Consider the following 22555-nt stretch of genomic DNA (forward strand, 5'->3'; position numbering starts at 1 on the left):
AAAGAAAGAAAGAAAGAAAGAAAGAAAGAAAAAGAAAAAGAAAAAGAAAAGGAAAAGGAAAAGGAAAAGAAAAAGAAAAAGAAAAGAAAAGACTCGGTGGCAAACCAAAGTAAGTATTTGTATACATGCGTGACTGGAGAGATGTGATATCGACAGTTCAGTTGTGGTATGGGCTGCATTAGGTGGAGAAGATCTATCTTGGCGTTTCTTGAAATTGCTTAAATGGGGTAAGGGCGAAGGTGTTCTTATTTGTTGAGACAGTTGGGCGGGAAGGGTTCCCCGGTTGGAGTATTAGAGGTTTGGTGGCTGGGCTTAATATTGAGAATGGCGCGTCTTTTGGGATTGGTTTGTTGGGGCTGAGTGTATGAGTGATCGTGATCCTACTTTGTTGAATAGAGGGAGAGGCAAGGCCACTTTGTATGTAAAAAGTATATTGGAATTAGGAAAATGATAACTAGAACTTTGAACAAACACACCCATGTACCGTTTAACACCTTATCTATGCCGGTTATTAGGAAATACCAATGCCTGGTTTCTCGCACTGTTCTGCTTCATGTAAGTTTCTGCTGATAGCCATCCAATGGTGGTGAAGAATGTAAGGGACAGATATTTATAGAGACAGTTGGATGCATCCAGTCTACAGGAGACTCGGATAAGAAATTTCGATTGTGACACTGACATGTCAAGCTTTGCATGGGAAACGAGCTCGTGGCTGGAGCTTGCTCCACTGGTGAGGGAGGTTGAGACGTAGACGGTGGTGGAACGCCTGCTTGATGGGAATTTGGTTGAAGCAAAATGATTACCTTGGGCTTCAAATTTCCTCCATTGTCCAAAATCTGCAATAACTGAGGCAGTGATGTCTCTGTTAAGTGTCAGAGTCGATTCACCATACATATACGATGCAGGGACAGAACGGGAACTCACCGGTGGCCAAATAATAGAAGTTGGCCTGAGAGTTCTGAGTATAGACATTCCATGGCTCAGCCTGGAATTGGCCATTCATGTCCGGTGGAACGTAGCTGTTCGAGGTATTCGGTGCCATGTCCACATTTAGTGAGCTAGCGCCTGGGGAGCATACACTACTGTTCGTGAGAACAGACGGTGATGACGAGCTTGTTGAATCGGCATCTTTCACAGAGGCCTCGTACTGAGGAAAAGTTGGTGAGGGCTGTGGTGGTAGAGTAGGTGCCGGACTCAGAGAATTGTAAGGATAAATACCTGTCGAACCAGGTAGATAAGGTCCATTCATCGCAGGCATAATCTCAACAGCAGGCGATAGAACCTTTCTCTCGACATCGTATGCTGATGATGTGGTGACCAACGGTGCCGTAGGATGGTGATAACTCCAACCATTTAGGCTTGCCGCTGCTCTGAGTTCACTCGCGATAACCCGCTCCTGTAGTTTGGCAATTCGGTCTCGGATTTTGCGGCCTATAAAAGGTGGTGTTAAGAGTTATTCTTACTACTCAAGGCGGAAGAGATACACTCACGATGATTCCTCTGGGACAGCCTATTCTGTAGCCTTCTTCTTTCGATGGGGTCTTGTTCCTGTTTTGGGTTTGCCACGCCGCTGGCACGATCGTCCTTTGCATGCTGTGCGCGCATTTTGATGTGACAGCACTTGCTGTTAATCACCTACTTCGCTCGCTTGAAATATGTACGAGTCCCCACACTTGTGATTCCGCCTATGACTTCTCTCGCAAGCAGCAGCGTCACCGCCCAACCTAGAGAACTGTAGCACTTAGAATGACGATGCTTCGATAGCAATGGAGATGAAGTGCTGGTTTGAAGTATAGCGAGGATATATAGGCAAAGAGCGGTGACCGAGCTATATATAATAACTATGAGATCGGACCAACCTGGACCAGATCAACTTAGGGATAGCCAGCCTTACCTGGTATTCTGTCATAAAAAGGTCTGACGTGTTCTCAGCTTATCTAGTTATGGTATATCAAAGTATAAGAGTCCGAGAGACGATTTTTGATTTGCTCGTCGGCTCAACGTGCCTTTCAGTTTACGAGCGCCTGTAATAGATTGAGACAATGTTCCGGGTATATATGAAAAGGGCCCGGGAGAAAAAGCGTAGTTTATCTTTGGAAAAAGGTGTTTGAATATCCACTGAATTAATTTCTTCAAATTGCTACAGCGTTCCTGACTTGAAGGACACTAGTGAATATAATGTCTCGCACCCATGGTACTGGATACTTGACCTGTGGGCTCCGATGGCCACGAGGTACTGAGCCCTGTTCCGTTCCGATTCGCGGGGTTCGCTGCTCAGAGGCCCAAGTAAGCAGCCATGCGGGACGTATGAGGCTTGGAGCGGCGCCAACTCGGCGCATCAGTTAGTTCCAATAAGTCCTGACAAATGGTGTTATGGCACCAGCGATGATAGGACAGAGTAGGGATATTGGTGCGGATAATTCATGCACGGCTCAGCTGATTTGCTAGCCACCAGTGCTAGGGCTCACCAGCGTGACATTTTCTTCAGCCGTGTGAACCGTAACACATGGAATACGTACTTTTGATTTGGTTGTAGTCTCTATTCTGTGTCGGCGTTTATGCTCGAGTATCGCGTAACCTACAGGGTTTGCAGCAAACCATTGCAGGTCTTCCGCCGATGTTCCCTTTAGGAAAACAATGAGGCCGGCGTCATCGGACAGGAAAAGTCAAGTAGATGACGTGCCCGGAACATGACCGGACTATCAGTACAAATCTCAACCCAACATTGAAATGCTAGAGCAAGGTAATACCTCCCCCAGATCAGGAGGACCCAGCGATGGTATTGCAGATTGTTCATGTGGGTCAACTTGGTTTGGGGCACACGCGAACTTCCTTAGGTAGCCATGAGCAAGACACTGACGGCGACCTTTCTTGTTTTGAATAACTAGGTCTTAGTTCACTTAAAGGAATCGCAGGCGAGTGGCGTAGTGAACTGTTTTATGGAAGATTGGGACATGGAACAGAAAGGCAAAATGAAAGTGACCTGAAAATGGGCCCAGAGATGAACGATGAAGGTATCTGAATTGAAAATACAATATCCTCAAATGTCGTTTATTACTTGCTTTATTCCATTAACAGTGCATCATCACTGGCATGGCGCAGGATAAGCCCAACTAAATGCTGATCGGCCGTCAGCATTTCAATGTTGTACCCGTTGGATTTGCAACTGGCCAGTCAATCATTGCTTGGCTGGAGAAGCTGAAAAATATGTATCTAACTGAAAGTGCATTAAGGCGATTGGCCGTAGTGTCGTCAGTCCTACCGTAGAAGACGCTGGCATAGATTTCATTTGGTGGAGAGTCAGGGGTTCGTATTCGAAAGAGGAAGAATCTGTAGGTCCTGATTGTCTTAGATGGACCGAAGAAGAACTCTTGTGTCACCGGGAAGAATGAATAAAAAAAATTGATGTTGTTGAAGAACCATTGAAGCCCTCCGTTTTGCTTTTTTTGGGCAGACAAGATCCCGTGACTGAAGCAGCATCAAACCGATCACAATGATCTAACAATCAGAATCGGACACATTGGAAGTATGACCGCGTGTCTGATTAATGACGACGTACGGGGTACAAAGTAAATGAACAATCGGTTTCATGAAGAGGTGGGGGTCAAAGATTGAATCGCAACCAGTACCATGGTAGGGCTACTCCACGTTATTCTAGACGTGGTACAGGTCATGTAGTGTCTGCTTCTAGGGCTAAACCGGGCTGCTGCTCAATTATAGCAGACACATTGCTTACTATTTTACTTGACCATATTCTACTCTCTAAACTTACACTCGGTCACTTTATCTAACCTCTCTCATCTTCTCCGTTGACTTTTCCTTAAGCTAAACAAGCGGTCTATATTAACCCCAGAACTGACTAACAAGAGACTTAGCCCTAGTCGATCACTATTTATCTTGACATTGTGCAGCGATATAACAACATGCAAAATATCATCACAATTAGTGACCTGCTACCATAGCACCGAGATCTTCCAGATAACAAAAATCTTGCATCCATACGGCCAATATTTGACTCATTGTCTGTCTCCGCCAGAGGATCACCAACACCAAGATATGCCACCGAGCGCTCCCCATGTGCACCTCAAACTCGCATTTCCCAGCCTATTTATTCGGGTGCCAAATGAGATCAGTCATCCTGACAATCACAAAGTGTCCTCCATGTAGCCTTATCGCCTTCACAAAACAATTCCGGGACGCGTGCCGTTGGTGATCGTCGGCGTCAAGGGAGGGGACCTTCGGCCCGCGAACGACGACCGCGGCGGTTGTCCGGCGAACACTACAAGATAATCCGGTCATTTCAAATGGGTCTGACATTCCTCGCCGTTTCAACGGTTGCGGTGCGCAAGCTTCGTCGTCTCGGATATGATCTCATTGGTAACAGCCCTTGTCGTACAGAAATCAAGCGCCGGCCGAGAAAGGTCACTAGTATATTCAAGTTAATCCCACGGATCCGGCCACTATCTATCAGACAAATCGGAAGTTCTCGGTGAATCATGCTATGTCGATCTATCTGAATGTGATGGCTTTGGTCGCGATGGACTTTTGCTGGCGTTGAACATTGTATTCGGGCTTGTAGATTGGGGGTCCTTGTGTGTGTGGGTTTCGAGCGTGTAAAGTCTGTTTTGGGTTTGGCCGGGTTTATCTGTCCATAAATGAGGATATGCGTGTACAGTACATCATATGTGTTTAGATTAGACTTCGCTCGGACATCGCGCTTCGTTGTTAGAAATACACTCTAGGTTCAAGGTATTCAAAGAAGGCTCCGCATTTCGAACATCTTGCGATATACTCATCGGTATCGTCTAGATCCGGCTATCGGAGATTTTGCCACTGGTGATTACCCCCTTAATTGAAATGTGCCAATCTAGGGTAATAAATGTCTTATTATAGCATAATCTTAAAATGTGATAGATCAGCTTAGGTCTTTATCAGTCATATGACTGAGCGGTGGACACCTTTCACCACGAGGTTCTCAAGACTCTTCACGCTCTTGATAGTAAATCCGTAACTGACAAAAATAGGCATTGTCGTTGATGATGTATTGTGAAATGATAATATCCTTCCTCCTTTTCTTTTCTCTTCTTCTTGGTAGGCCTATGCGTGTAATTACTGAGCTGATATGAAGTATTGAACTGTGGAGCAGACACCTTCTGGAACCCCCACTATGGGATAATAGGCCATCAGAAGCGCAAATGATATGTAGCACTATGTTACCGCTGTTTAGTCAGAAAAACCTTTGATTATTAGATAGTAAATGCGGACCAGGGAGCCGAGGTATCATCCTGCATTTTTAATAGTAGTTGTCGCATTGCAAGATCTAAGAATGTGGGATAGATATTGAAGGGGGCGAGAAGATAGCGAAAACATGCCTGCATAAATGAAGAAGTCTCGTGCTAGGCCATTCCACTCCATCAGATGGGATATCTCCGTATAACATAAATGAAACAGGAAGGAAACTAAAAAGTGAAAGACAATGTCTAACAAGAACTGTGAACCTTGTCCGACTTAGGGGATCAGACATGAATGCTCCCAAACGCGGCAAGCAAGGCAAACAGAGAAAATGACGGCGAGAATTTATACACGATAATTCATACACGATAATAAAGAAAATTAGAAACAATCAATCAAGGCTAGACTCCCAAACTTGAACTTGAAGGCCACATGGTCTGCCTCCGATTATGTGAGTCTGAGAGCTCTATGCTTTCAGCATCATGATACCCTTGGCCATGAAAGGCTGCGGGTGGTACTGCAACTAAGTGTCTTTCATCTTCCGTATGTCGCGTGCTATGTTTTCCAGAGGTTGTGGCTCTTGTGATATTGGTAAATGAATCGAATGCATGCGCAACCCGCTCGAATACTGGACGGAGAAAAGGACTGCTGCTGACAATAATAGCAACACCGTTCTCGACAACAGTCCATACATGGCCCATTATTCCACTATAGAGGACATCTGCCTGCTGTAAGTTTACTATCACAAGAGGGCGTAGAATACCGAATGACATCGTTCTATTCATGCCGAAGGTAAATTGTCAGAAGAGAAAAAAAAAAAAAAAAAGAGAACAAAAAGATAGAAAATGAGGAGTGGACTGAGACTCCTAACAGAGATAGCTTACAGTATTCCCGTGCTGAACACAAAGGTCAAGGCCACCCTGGTTGATTTCGGCATCTGCAGACTCCAGAGCGTCGGAAATGGAAGAACCAGGATGAATAAGTCAACGAGGACGTCGACCGCGGCCAGAATACCATAGGCGACTGTGAGGTTCAAGCAGTGCTCGTCTGTCGAGAACATTGACCAATCTAGACCGATTGTGTGGCAGAAGATTATAGATATGAAAATCGTCGTTATTGCCCATAAGGCAGACACCACCATCAAGATGCGCGCACCGAAAACCAGAAGCGGGGTGGAAAATATGCGCGCGAGAGACCAACAGATGCTAATCTTTACCAACCCAAGAGATATGGCGTAAAGGATCATCAGAGCGTAATACATCTGAAGCAAATGAAGAACAACAATATGAGCAGGTGGACGAGCCAGTTGATGCATGCGTGCAATCGGTGCACCTGATGGAGGAACACAAACCTTAAGCAATGGTGCTATATGGAAAATTTGCAATTCCCATATGTGATGCCCAAAGCCTCTCACAAACACTAGAATACATTTAGATCAGGCAAGTCACCTCTTGGCTTCCTTTGACTCACTTGCAATACTAAGAAAACCAATTCCTTGGAAACATATCTATTGATACGGCCATAGTCAGAAAAGTAGTGCTTGATTATGTTGGACAGATTACGACGCACCATGGATGCAATGTGTAGATAATCTTCAGGGAAAAGCTTTTGTCCCCTTAATCGTCGCGAGATAATCCGTAATGAGGTGAAGACAATGGTCATGAATATCAAGAAGACATCCACTATAACGACCTTAACTCCTATCGAGGATAGAGGAATGATATCATCTGTGAAAGATGAAGGATTATTCCCGATTATTGTCAATATACCTGTAGCTGACTCCGAAGGTGAGTCCATCCTGAATAGGTTGAGACACAAAAATATACCTCATAGAACTGAAGAAGTGTCCAAACATCAGGTTATGTACCAGACTCCATTGCTTCCTCACCAACTGTGTAGGATGTCCAAAAAAGAAATATATAAATAAATAAAGAAATACGAGGCTTGCCAGTCTGAGGCGCCAGCACTTTCCTGGCTTGATATTGTAGACTTGTGCGAAGTTTGCACGCCGTCGGAACATGGCCCTGGCTCAGATCAGACTCCACTAAACTTAAGTTACCTTGCCCTGCAGCGAGCTACTATCTACTTGGAAGTACGCTGCTAGATGTTACCCGGAAAGAGGAAATGGCAAAGGAAATCATGCTACTCGAAGCAGGCGGGGAGATTATCGTTTCCGATTCTGATTAATGGCATGGTTAGCAGCGTTTAATTTTTTCAGTTAACTAATCATTTTCAATTTATGGCAGCCGGAGGGCACTTCCGGTTTCAGCAATTATAACTGGTATTATAGGATATTATAGTAAACGGGTTTATAGTTGAGGCCCAGACTGCATCACAAACCTGGAAATGCCAAACCACCGCGGCTTGGAAGAGACTCTAGAACAAGCGAACTTTTGTTCATGCTGTATTGCGTCAAATATTGCAACATACTAACGACTTGCGGCAACTCTTTTTACTCTCTTTTTCTTTTCTGGCGCTTTCAGAATGCTTACTCTTTGTATAATACCAGTGCTCCACACCTGACGGGCCCCACTTTCCCTGTCGCAGATCGAATTGATAACGAGTCAGATATTTTTCTTCTCCGGCCGAATTATCGTGTTTTTTTAGGTTAAAATTCGTGGCAACCTGGTATACGCGGTCCCCAATCACCCCCACAATAGATGCCACACCCTTGAAGATAGATGTAGATCACACGCCAAAGTTGATTGAAGAACGACGCATAAGACAGCTTTCGCGGCAGTTAGAAAGCCTCAAAGCTTATTTGGTACTTTTGTGCTGCGTTATCCGTGCAAGCAAAGGAGCTGCACTCCAGATTTTGTAGAGATCAAGCTGGGACACTTGACCTATTAGCATACTGCATGCATTTGGGCATGGGGAGCATGAACGCTTGGGAAGTCAAACTATGATCCAAGTCCTCTAGCGGTCAAAAGATATGAAGCAGGCAGCCTGTATCAGTAAAATAGTTACCAAGGTGCTCCTGTGTCGTCTTGCGTACAGCCAAGTCCGTTTGCGTTAACCTGCGGCCTCGAATATTTGGTAATGAGAATAAACCAATTGACAGGGGCCGACCCTATAGAATTACCGTCTGAATGGAAACTCATGCATCGCTCCCCAAGGCGATTATCAGCCTCACAAGGAGATGGCCCAGCAGGATAAATAGGTCTATGACCAATCGCCGTCAGCCCTAATCAGGTTATGAGCAACCTGTGCGAGACAAGTTTTGGGTTAGAAGTTTATCACCAAAAGTTATGCATCCTCGGTATGCCGGGATCAATTTGCCTTTGGCTCTTTTCTACAGGGCTTGACGCGAATTCCGTAGTGAATAATCCTTCTCTGGCGACAGTAGGAAGAGCTTCTAAGTACCGTTCCACCAGGAAGCGGTGTAGGAGTCTCGAGTTCTGAGCAGGGAATCTTGGCTGGAGGCCGAAGATCAGGGAAATCTTGTACCAGTGGGGCACTGTTGCGATAATGAAACGTGGCTGAACATATTGCGATGCGCGCGTTGGTGGAAAATGGAGGGAGCTACGGCCACTGCGAGTCAGTATGCCGAACAATAGGGAAAGTGGAGACAAATAGTTTAACTCTGTTGTCGGAAATACCTCTCCTGGGCTTAGCACTGCACTGGGACTTTCTTTGCCTCGGTATTTCCTACTCTATCCCATTTGCTTGTTTCCCTGGAAAGTACCTTCTGGCTGTCCTTTCCACAAGAGGGCATCCAAGCCTATTCAGCTTGAGTTTACTACGTCTTTTGTCGTTCTATCAAGTAAAATACAAAGCCACGCGTTCTGTTAGCAAGCTTAGCACAGGTTTCCTTTCCCCCTTTAGCGTGAATCTTAGTATGATCGCTCCATACTCATAACTGTCGTGTTGGAGTTGGATATTCCTAGTATCCTCGCTTGTTGATTGTAGCTGTGGCTGAGGGATCTACACATTTCCACTCTAGATGCTTCGGCAGTTCTATAGAACCGAAACAAAATCGAAACGCAACTGCCCCTTACCATGATCTACGAGATAGCGCACGGACTCTCCTATATCCCTGTGGCATATTCTCTATAACCCACTGATGGGAGTCGATGCTGAGTCAAGGCGCCATAGCCAAGCTAACGCTGACACATTACGAGTAGTGGAGCGCAGGAACAGCATGTTGGTTACTATAATAACAATGACCACGTGCGGGGCCTTCTACCAATTACTCGAAGGCTGACCCGTCTGCCAATAGTCTAAGGTTATATGAAATGACCCTGACTTTAACGCAGTCGTTGAAACTAACCACTGATACATCCTAATGACAAGAGCCGGGAAGCTCTGACTTCATGACATCGTGTCCATTACCAATGATTGCTAAGATACTCTTTCTGTACGGATGCAGCCCCTGACCCTGTTCTGCTCTCTCTAGAAGCTCAGGTATTATAGTGGCCAGCCTTGCTATTCCTCGGAACCTCTTGCCATTCAGATCTATCATGATCTAGTTAAAACAAATAACCGAGTCATGAACGACCCGATTTAGCCGACATAGTACTTTTGTTCTTATCAAAACGGAGCTATAACCTTTTGCATGTGCTAATGGTGAAGTTCAAATCTAATGTAAGTGTCTCTCCTTAGCTAAGTAGCTTCACCATAGAAAAACCACGTACACCAGTATGTCTATTATAGATTAATACAAAGAACTGCTGTGACACTCTAGCTCACTACCCAGTTGTGCTACCATGGGTAGAGTGTGTCACTTCTACTACAGGCGGGAGGAGTTCTACAAGGCCAGGTACGTTAATGATGAAAAAGAGTTTCCAAACTCGTATCTCTATTCACATTTTCTTATTGTTAATTTAATCTACTTCCGGTCGCGCGTGGTTAAATTGAATTAGTTTAATCCTAGTACTGGAAGGTGTTGACTTTCGTAACCCCGAAGTACATGAAGAGAAATATATGGATAACCCTACTGATCAAGCCATTATATCTATACTAGTATTCGGGCAAAGAAATCGCATTGAACCCAATTTTCAATCAACTGAAAGACTCATTGGGTTAGCATATGACTAGAAGCAGTCTCATCACCTAGGTATAATAGTCATTGGGGTCTTGACAGTTTTCAAGTGTGCAGCATCGTGGTAAGCTGACCTCGGAAATTTTCCTTGGTAAAGACCTGATCTTATGTATCACAAGTTACCATAGTCCAATGGAATGTCGTTACAAGCCTTCCTGAAGAGCCATTTGCTACACAAAGCCTCCAGGTGTAACGGCCGGACCATCTTGAGTGGCCATTCGTCTATACTGTATCCCGTAAATTCCCTATCGCCTGCCAAGAGAAGTCAGGGAATGTCACATACTTGTGAGCATTGCAAGAGAATCATCCCTTCAATGGCTCCACCAAGGTACGGCAAGTGATGGGAATATAGACCCGACAGAACCGATTCACCCCCTGTTCCCATCAATTCCTAAGAATAGGCCCGTCAGTGTGACCCCATGAACGATTGATAAATATGTGTCCATCCCTCTTTGCTGACCCGCTCATAGGCGTCTTAAAAGCCCTTAATCAATATTTGAGTCAATATGAGGCTGTTAATGACAACCATATCGCTAGTCATCTCGGCTCTATCATGGCTAGGCGGCGCAGTCTCTGTCCCTGACGTTCCCCCCGAGCTCGACCTTTCGCAATTCCAAGATCAGAACATCATCACACGCGATGTGTGTATCATAGGCGGCGGCTCCGCTGGCACATACGCAGCAATCCGCCTTCGAGAAATGAACCAGAGCGTTATTGTGGTAGAGAAAAACGATCACCTTGGCGGACATGTCAATACCTACGACGACCCGGCAACAGAAACCGCCGTCGACTATGGAGTGCTATACTACGAGAACCTACCCTTGGTGCGAGACTACTTCGACCACTTCGGCATTGAACTGGAGAAGGTTTCCGTTCTAGAGCAGAACTCCACACAGCGTCGTGTCGACCTTCGAACCGGGACCCCAGCCGGCCCAGCCGAGGGCAACATGCTGCTGGCACTGGCGGCATACTCGGCCCAATTAGCCAAGTACCCTTATCTCAACACCGGCTTCAACCTTCCTTACCCCGTACCCCCGGATTTACTGCTGCCGTTCGGTGACTTTGTGAAGAAGTATAACCTGGAGGGAGCGGTCGATATCATTGCGATGTTTAATCAAGGTGCGGGAGATATATTGCAGCAGACAACCCTCTACATGATGAAATATTTCAGCCTTGATGTGATCCAAGGCGCATTAGGGGGTTTTCTTATCCCAACCAGTCACAACAATAGCGAGCTGTACGGCGCTGCGCAGGAAGAGCTAAGCGAGGACGTATTACTGAATAGCATCGTCACTTATACATACCGTAATGACGAGAGAGAGTTTGCCTATGCGGTGGTGGAAACGCCATCCGGGACGAAAGTGATTCGCGCCCGAAAACTCATCATAGCCATTCCGCCCAAGCTGGATATGCTGAAGGGAATGGACCTGGACGAGTCAGAGCGAGCCTTGTTTGGGCAGTTCAATAACACATGCTACTACACTGCCCTCGCCAGGATCCCAGGCCTTCCAGAAGATATGCAAATTGTGAACCGTGCAGTCGATACCCTTTACCAACTGCCGCCTCAGCCTGCGGTCTACGTGATAAATACTACGAGGGCACCGGGGCTGTTTGCTATCCTCTACGGAAGCAAAGACCACATGGCGGAAGCAGAGGTTAAGGGTAATATGACTCGCAGTGTCATGCAATTAAGGAATGCCGGCATCCCGGTTGAACCGCTGGAGTTCGTTCAATATTCTGATCATAGCCCGTTCCTATTGACTGTCCCGCCGGATGCCATTCGCAATGGATTCTACAGACATCTTAATGACTTGCAGGGTCACCGCAAGACGTACTATATGTCTGCCACGTTTAATGCGCATGATTCGGCGCAGATCTGGTCATTCATTGAGAGTTTACTACGGACGAGCTTTCTGTGATGTCTGGGTAGAGTAGGCAAATGGCTAGGGTAAGTTAGTTTACAGAGGTCATACATACACCTACCTAGTCCATTATAGCTAGATAAATTAAATTTTTGTATCTAGCTACTGTTAAGCTTGAAGAGAGTCTTAATCAATAATCGACTAGTCTTAAGATAAAGCTATAGAATTACTCACTATTCAAAAAATGGCAGGATCGGCTAAGATTCACATCTACAACAATCCAGCAGCTCTGAAATCTTCACCTAACATTGTTTATAATCATCTATATTCACACATTCCCTTGCCAACGATCTATATCCAGTCTTTCTCGCTTTTGATCTCCTACATGGCTTCCAACTCAAAAGGGATCCCCGGAAGTGGCCTAAAATCCCACTGATATTGTTCACTACCAAACTTATTTGCATGAGAGCTTGCCAAGGAGGTTGTGAGGAGGTTTCAATCCCTGCCAACTCTCAGAGCCTGAATGGGCTATGAACCGTGATATCATACCACTCGAAGACGAATATAGCAGGGAATTCTATCGCTATATTGACGAAGACCTACATGGTCGTGTGGTCGTATCTCCAGGATTCATAGTTAATTACGGATCTTAAAGCCGCAGTCTCGATTTTTTTTTTTTTTTTATTTTTTCTATACCCGATATGATATAGGTTTTGAACACATGAGAATAATTGGACCTTAAAAGTATCTGACTCGGTATGTGTCTTGGCGACAGCAATAGCTATCTTGTTAGTTGGCCGTATTTGCTTAGATATGAAAGGAAGAGCTTGTCAATGGAAGGAAATGTTGTTTTCCAAGTTACTGCAAATGTCAAGGAATCCCGGGTTACTTTTGAGAACCAGTGGTGGACGTGGCTTTTCTATCAGAGGGTTCTCTGAGCTTTATATTTAAGCTTTCCAATCAATATTATTGCTTACATGCTATAAAAATTGTGGTAACTCAAGCAGTCGCAAAGTAATCGCTAGACACATATCGTTGCTAAGCACAACTCGTTCATCCTTAGTAGACATTATTGGCATAACAAACAGCTTTGGTATCGAAACAAGAATCAAGTAACAGAGACATCAACAACTAGGCAGCGCGAGCCCTGGGTCCAGTTACCACAAACATCTCCTGCGGTCGCACACTGAATGCTCCGTTGCAGTTCACACCGTCATTGCCCACCGCATAGTTCGGGTCCGCCAGTTCAAAATCGACATCCTTGAGGATGCTCGCCAGCACCATGAAGGACCATTGCCAGGCATACCGCTTGCCAATGCACTCGCGCTTACCGTTTCCGAAGCCCCTCTTCACACCCTTCGGGAGTCGGTCGAAATTCTCACCGACCATACGCTCGGGTTTGAACGCTTCAGGGTCTTCGAAGATAGCCGGATCACGATTGACGGCCGCCAAAATGGCAATCAACGGCTGCTTTACAGGAATTTCGTATTCACCACCGGCGAGCAGGACGGGGCCCTCGGTCTCAGGGAGAGGTTCGATATTGAAGCCGGGGGCAACGCCGGAGAGTCGGAAGGATTCCCGCAAGACACCTTCAGTGTATGGTAGACGAGCAAGATGTTCATGTTCAATCCTGACAGAAGGACCACCGACCACAGCGTCCAGCTCCTCGCGAGCCTTGGCAACCGCGTCTGGGTTCTTCGCCAAATAGTACATTGCGAAAGCAATTAGGTTGGGTGCCGTGGCACTGCCAATGAAGATATTTATGATCTCATCCAGCACCTGGCTCTCGGTCAAACCCTTACCGGTCTCGGGGTCTTTGCCTTCTAGCAATGCATAGAGCATGTCCTTTTTGTCAGTTGGGTTTGCTCTGCGAGTAGCAACGATCTCGGCTCCGTAGTCACGCATAGTCTTGATCCATGCGTTCCATTTGCGGTTGTGGAACAGCCAGTTGACTATCCTGAGACGGACAGGTCGGCGCATTGCCTCATTGGTAGCACCGTCCATAGCTTTGATGACCGCAGGTTCAGGACCCTCCATAATGTGTACCCGCTGGTCGAAGAAGCAAAGCATGTTGGCGGCATGGTTGCATCGATCCAGGTCGTTCGTCAAATTGACACGCTGCCGGGTTCCCGCCGTCCATTTCTTGATCAGGTCATCAGTTGTCTCCTGGATGCCGGAGAATACCTGCTCAACGGCATCCCACGAGACTAAGGGCGCCATTATGCGGTGTGCAATACCCCACGATTCCATTTCCTTGACCTCGTGCTTTGCCGTGAACAAACTGTCATTGACCGCATCGCGGATTTCCAGTATGGGGCCGGTTACGCATTTGCGGAAGCGCGTTTCGTCGCAAACCTCCTCTAGTAGGTGGGCACCGGTAATAAAGACGATATCCTTACCGGGAAGAGAGATTTTGAAGATGGGTCCTAGGTACAGGCACGCGGTGTTAACTGTGCTCTAGCCTCTCTCGCAAAAGGCTCGATGGGACTCACGATAATCCTTGGCTAGCTTGTTGAAGGAGCCCCAGGGGTTGTTGCCATCGAGATCGAAGAGGTTACCCAGGATGGGAACACCCTTCGGCTTCGGAATCGGTGACGGCATGATGTTCGCTAGGTTAGGAAAACTATAAAAATTTCAGCAGAAGGGAGGAGGTTCAGTTGCCGGAGGGTAGGCAATTTAAATTCCCTCTCCGCCAGGTCCTCTCTTGCCCCATCCTGCACATTCATCCCCCGTTCTTGCCCGTGCAACCACTGGCGCCGGCCATGATTTGTGAAGATTCTTGTGTGGCTGCAGATCACGGCTCAGCTGAATCTCGCCGATTTGTGCGACGATCTCAGAACAATAGTTTGTGATTTGGCGGGCTGGCTTGGGCCATTAGTCCACTGGCCGTCTCTTAGTGGTCCTAAAGCAGGATCGATCGTCGCACAGATCATGGTTCGTCTGGAGAGTGGGAGCTTCCTTGCTTTGAGCTGGGGGCCCAATGGAGATTGCGCGCCCACTCAGAGTGGAACGATTGTCAGCGCAAGCCCCAGTTGACGAGCCAAGGGGCGGTCGGTGTGGATGTTTGTTTTGATTTGGTTCCGCGACACGAGATAGAATCTGTTCTGATTTGGTGGAACGCTGATCCACTGCGGCCCCGGACCGTCATGAAGAGGAGACCAACTCTGAATAGCCGAAGTCAATAATCTGCCGCCTTTCCAGCTTTTTGGATCCCGATCGGCAGTATGATTAAAATAAATTAGTTGTTTACGGGTGAGGGCATTCAGTGAGTTGTTTTCTCTGAGGGAGGAATGGAGGAACAAAGGTATTGATGTACATGTCAATCCCCCAAAGGGGAAAAGAAAACCATACCCGATTTACCAAAAGGCAAGTCAAGTGAGGTCAGGTGTTTTGACTCTTTTGAATGTCAATCACCAGCTAACTTTTTTCTCTGCACCACTCAATCCCCACTGGCTTCTCATTAGCGCCTCACACAGACCAATTTCTTGCGCCTTTCTTTCCAGCCCTCGTTCCTTCGTTTGCGGTATCACTAATTAACCATTGGTACAGTATCACTGGTCAAGCCGGCGATATCACGACTCGCTCAGCGACAATAGGATTACTATGACTTGGAGGCAGAAATAAGGTTCCAGTCTGCAGACATTGTATATATGGTCATACGGTCAGCTACGGTGAGTCTGCTTGGAGCTGAGTCCAAGTCATGATATCACACAGATCTACATGTCAGACAGAGTACACAAACCTTTTACCACAGCGTCAAGAAAAGTGGGCGATCAAGAAAACCGAACATGACAATTATAAATGTAATCTCTCTCGGTGGGCTGTGGAGCACCACTGCATGATGGCCAGCCTAGCTGTCAAAGCGCCCCATGTTATTGAGTCAGAGAAACTCTATTAACCCTAGTGGTTCGTCTCGACTGCTCCACTCCCAGCCACCATACCACATCTCGGTAGGCATGCGACACGTCTTGGCTACGCTGCCCTTTGGAATGATTTGATCTTCGAAATCAACTTCTTCCCAAGTTCACTATCATAGCTGCCAATGACACACAGATATATCAAAACCTTAGGTTACGTAAACTCCGTCAACACTTTCACCCGTATATTGTTTTGTCCAGGTTTTGTCTGTCCATTGAAACAGTCCCTAACCGTCCGAACATTCTCTTCAGTAGTTTCAAACAGCGAGAACTCGAATCTCTGCAGCAGTGTAGCTAAGGCTAGGTACAGCCAAGCATAAGCCATACTAATGTCTGAATTAGCGAGTGTTGTCGATATCTAAGAAAGAGTATACTTTGTCCCTAAACATCCTTGGCTTCCCTTTGAGAAGGGCACAAGATATCTGTCCAGGCTCAAGCCGATAGTACTTTGCTTTAGCCATCGCTCAGGCTGAAAGACCAGTGGATCAGGGAATATAGCGGGATCTCGCAGAATAAAGTGGCTGGACATGCTCACTGGAGTCTGTCGCTCATACAGAGCCTCATCAGCCAGCAGAACAGACGCTAGATTGATACGAGAGACTTCATACCCCTGGGGGAATCTTCCAGCTCCTAAACTCCAGCGTTTCATTAGGTACAATCCGTGGGAGACGTGACGTGACAACGGCCGAGACACGAAGCCCCTCTTTAATAACTGCAGTCTTATCTGAAGTGAGCTGTGGAGTCATAGAAAGGAGGCGCTTCTTTGCTCACCAGATATGGAAGCTTTTCAAGCATGTTCAAACAAAGCTCATCTTGTGAATGTGCAGTCCTATCCTGCAGCTCCTCGCGTAGACTTCGACAGACCAGCGGAGAGCGAATAACATGGAACATTGTGATGGCCAAAACCTGAGACGGAGCGTCGGTCCCGGCAAACATCAGAAATTTGGCATCATCAGTCAATCTATCCAGCGCCCTCTCCTTCAGAGGTAGTTTCTGATTGTGCATAAGATGCGAGAAGATGCCATTCTCCTTGATACCGTCCTGGTTCTTCGCATACACGTATTGCATTTGGTGCTCAACCTCCTGAAGCCCATATTAGTAACACACAGATCCACACCAACAGCTCGATCAGATGCTCGCAAGATACTCACCTGTTCCATATAATCTATATACCGCACCACAGGGGTGATTAGAGCAGTGAGCCACAAGGGCAGGAAACGAAAAACAACCACTAGCCAAGGGAAATGCCTAGTCAGAATCAACTTAGCAAAGGCGTCATTTACGGCCTGCTTCCATCGGTCATCTAGTCTTTCCCTCCTCAACACTTCGAGGCACCCGGTCTCCCCAAATGCACAGGTCGAAACGACATCCACAGCAAATGACACAAAAGAAGCATGCAATTCCAATGCCTCACCACTTCTCATAGCCTTGTTCATATGCCCACAAAGCAAATCTAACTTCCCCTTAATAACCCCTTCCAGATCCCTGACAGCTTGCTTGGAGAGAAAGGGACTAAGCATCCTCCTTCGCAAGCGGTGATGATCATATTTCGCCGTGGCGAAGGTCGAGGCCGGAGCTCCGACAGACAGAAACCAGAGGTACTTGTCTCGTCGCTTTGTGGGGCCTGCATAGAGAGTATTGTAGTAGTCCGGGTCTTTGATATGGAGTTCATGGGGATTGATGCGCACAATGGGACCAAATTTTCCGTGGAGACGCTCGATTTCCCACATAAACTGGCCACCGAGGAGGACGTCAAAGAAGACTTCGTACCAACCGGTTAGGGCGGCGAGCGTTGGGCCGGGGAATTTAGCGAGCGGGGACAGGAGGAGACGGTAGACGGCTAGGCTTGCTGTGTAGATTGCAAGAGCGATGCCTGTGGAACAGATCGCTTGGAATAATGTGGGCACCATCTTCCAGTATGAGAGGTGTGGTGATAGCAGAATGATGGTTATCTTAGAACAGATGGTAGATATCAGGCATCAATAATGATCGTGTAGTATCGGGGACTTTATATGTGATCTTGACAGACTGCACCTGGGATCTGTGTTACTCCATGGAAGTCTACCCAACTTGCACTACCTGCCCAAGCCCTTCAGGGCTAGAGTTTCTCGTAACAGTTCTCAATACAGCGTAACAAGAGAAGAAGCAAAGAGAACACCATCTTCGCCGTATCTCAATGCCCGAGAGGGCGTGTATAGAGCCGCCTCTAGGAGACAGAGCCATCGTAGCCTCCACTGCAAACTAAAGCCCGACATAAAGAGTAGCATGAGATTCAAAAACCTTCGGAGAATATGCGAGTTACATGCCTGCCTTGCTTTTAGCAATAGAGTTATGGAAGGAAGCAAGAAACACCGCAAGTCGACATTTGATATAAGAGTTGTCAATTGTATTAAGTTCTTTTCCCATTGGAATATGGATGTATACAAATAAGGGTCTATCTGTCTTAGTTTCGGTTCTGATATTGCCATCTAATCCAATCTAAGAAGCCCTAGTCATTAACATGTAAAGCACAACGTGACACAATACCAGTAGACAACATAGTCCAATACAAACATCCAACTAAGGATTTTATCTCAAACCCCCAAGTTCATGACATCCCCTTCAAACAATACAATACAACAAGCTAAGAAATACAAAAATAACACAGTATCATACAAGCAACTTACCCTTCCTCAATCCAACCAATACCTCCACCAAGTATTCAAACCTTCACCAAACACCAACCTAACCTACCCAAACATATCACCATCACACAATCACTTCCCCCAAAACCATAAAACACCCCCACAGCGGAACCAAAAGCCTATCCAGACCCCCCGGGTTATCCAATTATGCAGAAACTTAAATGTCAGCCCTGTAGCATCAGACAAAAGTCTATTCACATTTCAACCACGTCATAGACATTCTTCTTACTCTACCTTCACTTTTGGGTTCATGGGTGCTTGAATAAATGATTGTATCTGGAATAAAAGATTTTGATAGCTCTATCTCTTCCTATTAATTAATCCCTGAAGGCTGTCGATTCTGTTAGCAACATTGTACAATCACTAACCAACCCTTCCATCCGCAACCTTACAACTCCTACACTCCTACACTCTTACACATCCTATAACAAGAAAGAAGAAAGGAGGAAAGGAGGAAAGAAAAAAATGGTCGTCAAAGAAATCACCTCGTTCGTCCCCATTCCTAATTAAACTATGCCTTCCCAAACCGCATAACCTCCATCCATACCCACCCTCACTAACAAAAAGTTCCAAATAAAAAGCTATACAACCCTCCAACAAACAATCCAATCCCCAACACCCACAATAATCGATTTCACAGCCGGCTGGACCGGCCCCTGTCGCCCGATGTTCTCGGCCTTCGAGCAGATCTCCCACACAACCCCACATATAGCGTTTTACCGGATGGACGTGCGGAAATTGTCGGATGAGGAGATCGCCACGTTGGGGATTGTGGCTATGCCAACGTTTATGGCTTTTCGGGACGGGAGGAAGGTGAGGGATTTGGTGGGGGGCAGTCCGGGGGTTTTGGAGGGGTTTGTTCTTGGGGTTCTTTGATTTGGGTTGTTATATTGTCTTTATTGGGCATGGGAGTTTTTGTATGGATTTAAGTTGGGTTGATATTGGTCTGAGTTCAGGGTGCGATTGGTATATGAATTGGTGAAGCATCATTACAGTACTTGGGGATATTTATTCATATAGTCACTAGTACTGGCGGTATTCAGAAGAGGCTATATGTCTGGTATCATTGAGTATATATGGCAGACGGCCTAAAACCGTATCTGTCTATGAAGCATCTTGAATCACAAAACCACGCTTGATTGGTATCTCAAAGGCTAAATAGCCGCAGAAAGTTTATCATATCCCACAGACTCCAAACTCCGTGAATATGTAGATCGCTCGAATATCACTTGCAAAATCGTCATGGCATGTCACCCGTCGCGTGAAAGTCAAACATCATCTGACTATCCATCAAGATGAACGACTCGTATCGGAGACCCCGTTCCCGCTGATACACGTCCGACCACACGGGGACACTGCTGTTCCAGACGTGTCCGTATCCCTCGAATAGCTGACGCCAGTAGCATGCTTCGGCGGCCTTCGTCAAATAGCGCTCCCGGAAGGTGTGCACGCTATTGTTGGCAATCCGCTGTGCCATACTCGGGTCGTCGAGGAGGGGCTCAATCTTGCTCGGAAGATCGCTGAAGTCTCGCTCGACCTCGATATAGTTTTGATTCGGGCCGTCTGGTACGAGGAGATAGTGATGGTGCTGGATATACTGCAGTTTATGCGCCACGATTACTGAGTTGCAGGCCTGGCGGTACTTCAGTGAAGCGGAGTACGATCGGCCTATGCGAGGATCTGATTAGTACTCTGGCACCTACAACAAGCGAAAGAAAAACTTACCTTCGACATGCGCGATAAACATATATCGGCAGTGATCTTCCATCGACATGATGTTCGTCCGCTCAAACCAGTCCACTTGCTTGACGTCGCCCCACGGCTTATCCCGGGCGGCATCCATCAACGCGCGGCGCAGCTTGGGCGCAAAACTAGGTTTGCCGCGCCAAACCAACTGTGGGGTTTTCTGCGACCATGGAATATCGGCTCTCTTAACACGTTCGACGACTTGATCAAAGGGCCCAATCGAATTCAGCGGGTTATCCCACGCCCAGAACCCAAAGTCGGGCATCAGCCAGACACCTTGCTCGGCCGCAGACCGTGCAAGAACCCAGACCGGATTATCGGAGCTTGTGACATCTTCGACCTTATCCTCCACCGAAAGAACAAACTCGATGTCGCGACGAGCAGCTCGGTCGGCATCCGCGACCAGCGCGCGATGGATGGAGCTCAATGCCGCCACAATTTTTCGTCGGTGGTCCTCTTGTTTTGCCCGCGCCGCAACCACATACAGCTCGCCGCGAGAAATAAATGCTCGAGCCATACCGAATCCTAGGGGGATGCGATCCAGGTCTTCGGTTGCAAGAGCGCCTTGGGACCGCCAAAAGCTCTCGGCGCGGAAGACATCCTCGTAGAGTCCCGGGAATGCGGCCTTGCACTGAGGTGTACTGAGGCCCTCATTGTTTGCATCCCGTTCCGAGTTGAATTCCCATTTTGGGGCGGAGGTAAGTTGCGGGACAAGACTATGCTCGGAGCATGACAGGCAGGTGGAACATTGGAAAGTGGTCGAAGTTTGGCACGCACAGTGCCCGGCGGGGATGAGTTGGGTCAAGAGCGGGTGAATATAGTCTCGGTCGGAGTTGACGCCATACCAGATAGCGACGATACAGGTGAAGCTCATGAATCCCACGAGATAGAACAGGTAGAGGAGGCTACCTGGTCGCAGGCGCCATCTTGAACAACTAGGTAAGGTCATCGCGCCGGCGAAGACGGAATGACGCGTAAATAGATCGATAACATTGTAGGATAGAGAAAGAAGGAAAGGGAAGAAAGAAAGAGAGAGAGAGAGAGAGAAAGAGAGAACAAAATTGAGCCAAGGGGGGAAGCGGGAAGAATAGACGAATAAAGCATAAGAATCAGGGGCCTAGATTGACGGTGCGAAAGGCAATGACGCGGCGATGCTCTGAAACTTACACGGCGGGGGCTGTTAATCTTTCCCTTTTGGTCAATGATGGACAAGCTTTGTGGGGTCTGTGGCTTTTTTAACATTATCGTCCGGTGGGAGTCCCTGAACTGGGCTGGAAGTCTTCTTTCTTCCTGTTTCTTGTCGCATTCGTTACTGAGTTTGGCATATCATCAAAAAAAAACAAGGAACTGATAGTGCAAGAAACCAAAAACTGCCCCGAAACAAGGTCTAACAATAGATGAATCACCCACAAAGAAGCCTGAGGCTAGCGACTCAGCCTTGTCAGGGGTCGCCTGACACTAAACCACAACGGTTCAAGTACGGGACCGGATACTGCAACCCTGCGAACTCCTACGGGAGCGCCAGCTGGCAGCCAGTTATATAGCGAGACAAGCGCCATCAGTGCTCCCGTACCTGACTGTGACATGTATGACGGGCGTCAATGTGGCGTGGGGTGACGATTTCAGGGGGTACTACTACTACGTACACAACTTGTTTTTACTGGATTTATGTCAGAATTGTCATGATCTCGTCTTAGTCAGTACAGCATACATGACTGAGCATGGCACGACAGAAATAGAAATAACCTATATGTAGATAATCGCCGAGAACTAGTTAAGGAGGTAAACAGTAGAATGACTTGACTAAAAGAGGTCATGGCAAGAGCCGCCAGTGACGTAAAAATGTCTCCCACCCTGACCCTTTTTTTCGCCCCATTGTGATTGGACCCTTTGACGCTAAATGGTCGGTGGCCTCAGGACATCTCCACCCGCCAAGATCTCACTACGTAACGTGGGCTGTGTTCAACGAGGTTGTTAGCGTTCCGTTCTTTTATCTTTCATTCTCGCCAATGAGGAGAGCATTCGTCCTAACTTTTTTTTTTGTCCGCCATGATCGGTTGAAATATACGTTCC

The 22555-nt window shown here is 46.9% G+C and overlaps 7 protein-coding genes across 7 annotated transcripts; 2 read left to right on the forward strand and 5 right to left on the reverse strand.

The window, feature by feature from the left end:
* Positions 1-495: 495 nt before the first annotated feature.
* xanC (transcription factor xanC) lies at positions 496-1605 on the reverse strand (the record flags this gene model as incomplete). Its single annotated transcript, XM_032074422.1, has 4 exons — positions 496-546; positions 621-862; positions 925-1431; positions 1491-1605. 4 exons carry the CDS (start codon positions 1603-1605, stop codon positions 496-498), a joined length of 915 nt encoding a protein of 304 aa, XP_031924132.1.
* Positions 1606-6112: 4507 nt separating this feature from the next.
* Positions 6113-7029, reverse strand: BDV27DRAFT_161065 (uncharacterized protein; the record flags this gene model as incomplete). The annotated part of the gene is made up of 3 exons (XM_032073153.1): positions 6113-6651; positions 6703-6739; positions 6802-7029. The coding sequence occupies 3 exons, from the start codon at positions 7027-7029 to the stop codon at positions 6113-6115; spliced, it is 804 nt and encodes a 267-aa protein (XP_031924133.1).
* Positions 7030-10779: 3750 nt separating this feature from the next.
* On the forward strand, positions 10780-12192 carry BDV27DRAFT_167213 (amine oxidase, flavin-containing superfamily; the record flags this gene model as incomplete). Its single annotated transcript, XM_032074423.1, has 1 exon — positions 10780-12192. One exon carries the CDS (start codon positions 10780-10782, stop codon positions 12190-12192), a length of 1413 nt encoding a protein of 470 aa, XP_031924134.1.
* A 908-nt stretch (positions 12193-13100) lies between these two features.
* BDV27DRAFT_167216 (putative cytochrome P450) lies at positions 13101-14864 on the reverse strand. Its single transcript, XM_032074424.1, has 2 exons — positions 14628-14864; positions 13101-14561 (listed from the first exon to the last, which is right to left on the reverse strand). Exons 1-2 carry the CDS (start codon positions 14734-14736, stop codon positions 13267-13269), a joined length of 1404 nt encoding a protein of 467 aa, XP_031924135.1. The 5' UTR covers positions 14737-14864; the 3' UTR covers positions 13101-13266.
* Positions 14865-16206: 1342 nt separating this feature from the next.
* On the reverse strand, positions 16207-17962 carry BDV27DRAFT_167218 (cytochrome P450; the record flags this gene model as incomplete). The annotated part of the gene is made up of 5 exons (XM_032074425.1): positions 16207-16378; positions 16427-16593; positions 16661-16771; positions 16824-17135; positions 17204-17962. The coding sequence occupies 5 exons, from the start codon at positions 17960-17962 to the stop codon at positions 16207-16209; spliced, it is 1521 nt and encodes a 506-aa protein (XP_031924136.1).
* A 1003-nt stretch (positions 17963-18965) lies between these two features.
* BDV27DRAFT_167219 (thioredoxin family protein) lies at positions 18966-19612 on the forward strand (the record flags this gene model as incomplete). Its single annotated transcript, XM_032074426.1, has 2 exons — positions 18966-19224; positions 19318-19612. The coding sequence occupies exons 1-2, from the start codon at positions 19202-19204 to the stop codon at positions 19610-19612; spliced, it is 318 nt and encodes a 105-aa protein (XP_031924137.1). The 5' UTR covers positions 18966-19201.
* Positions 19613-19774: 162 nt separating this feature from the next.
* BDV27DRAFT_133555 (uncharacterized protein) lies at positions 19775-21478 on the reverse strand. Its single transcript, XM_032068114.1, has 2 exons — positions 20462-21478; positions 19775-20404 (listed from the first exon to the last, which is right to left on the reverse strand). The coding sequence occupies exons 1-2, from the start codon at positions 21429-21431 to the stop codon at positions 19977-19979; spliced, it is 1398 nt and encodes a 465-aa protein (XP_031924138.1). The 5' UTR covers positions 21432-21478; the 3' UTR covers positions 19775-19976.
* Between the last annotated feature and the right edge of the window lie 1077 nt (positions 21479-22555).

Source organism: Aspergillus caelatus (assembly GCF_009193585.1).
Source record: "Aspergillus caelatus strain CBS 763.97 unplaced genomic scaffold BDV27scaffold_187, whole genome shotgun sequence".
In the NCBI taxonomy this organism is placed as follows: Eukaryota; Fungi; Ascomycota; class Eurotiomycetes; order Eurotiales; family Aspergillaceae; genus Aspergillus; species Aspergillus caelatus.

Bases quoted from the DNA above. Each gene is read 5' to 3' on its own strand.
- BDV27DRAFT_133555 (XM_032068114.1), bottom strand. From the start codon at position 21,431: ATGACCTTACCTAGTTGTTCAAGATGGCGCCTGCGACCAGGTAGCCTC. The intron at 20,405-20,461 runs GTAAGTTTTTCT...ATCCTCGCATAG, and splicing joins GTTTATCGCGCATGTCGAAG to GCCGATCGTACTCCGCTTCA.
- BDV27DRAFT_167216 (XM_032074424.1), bottom strand. From the start codon at position 14,736: ATGCCGTCACCGATTCCGAAGCCGAAGGGTGTTCCCATCCTGGGTAAC. The intron at 14,562-14,627 runs GTGAGTCCCATC...GCCTGTACCTAG, and splicing joins CAAGCTAGCCAAGGATTATC to GACCCATCTTCAAAATCTCT.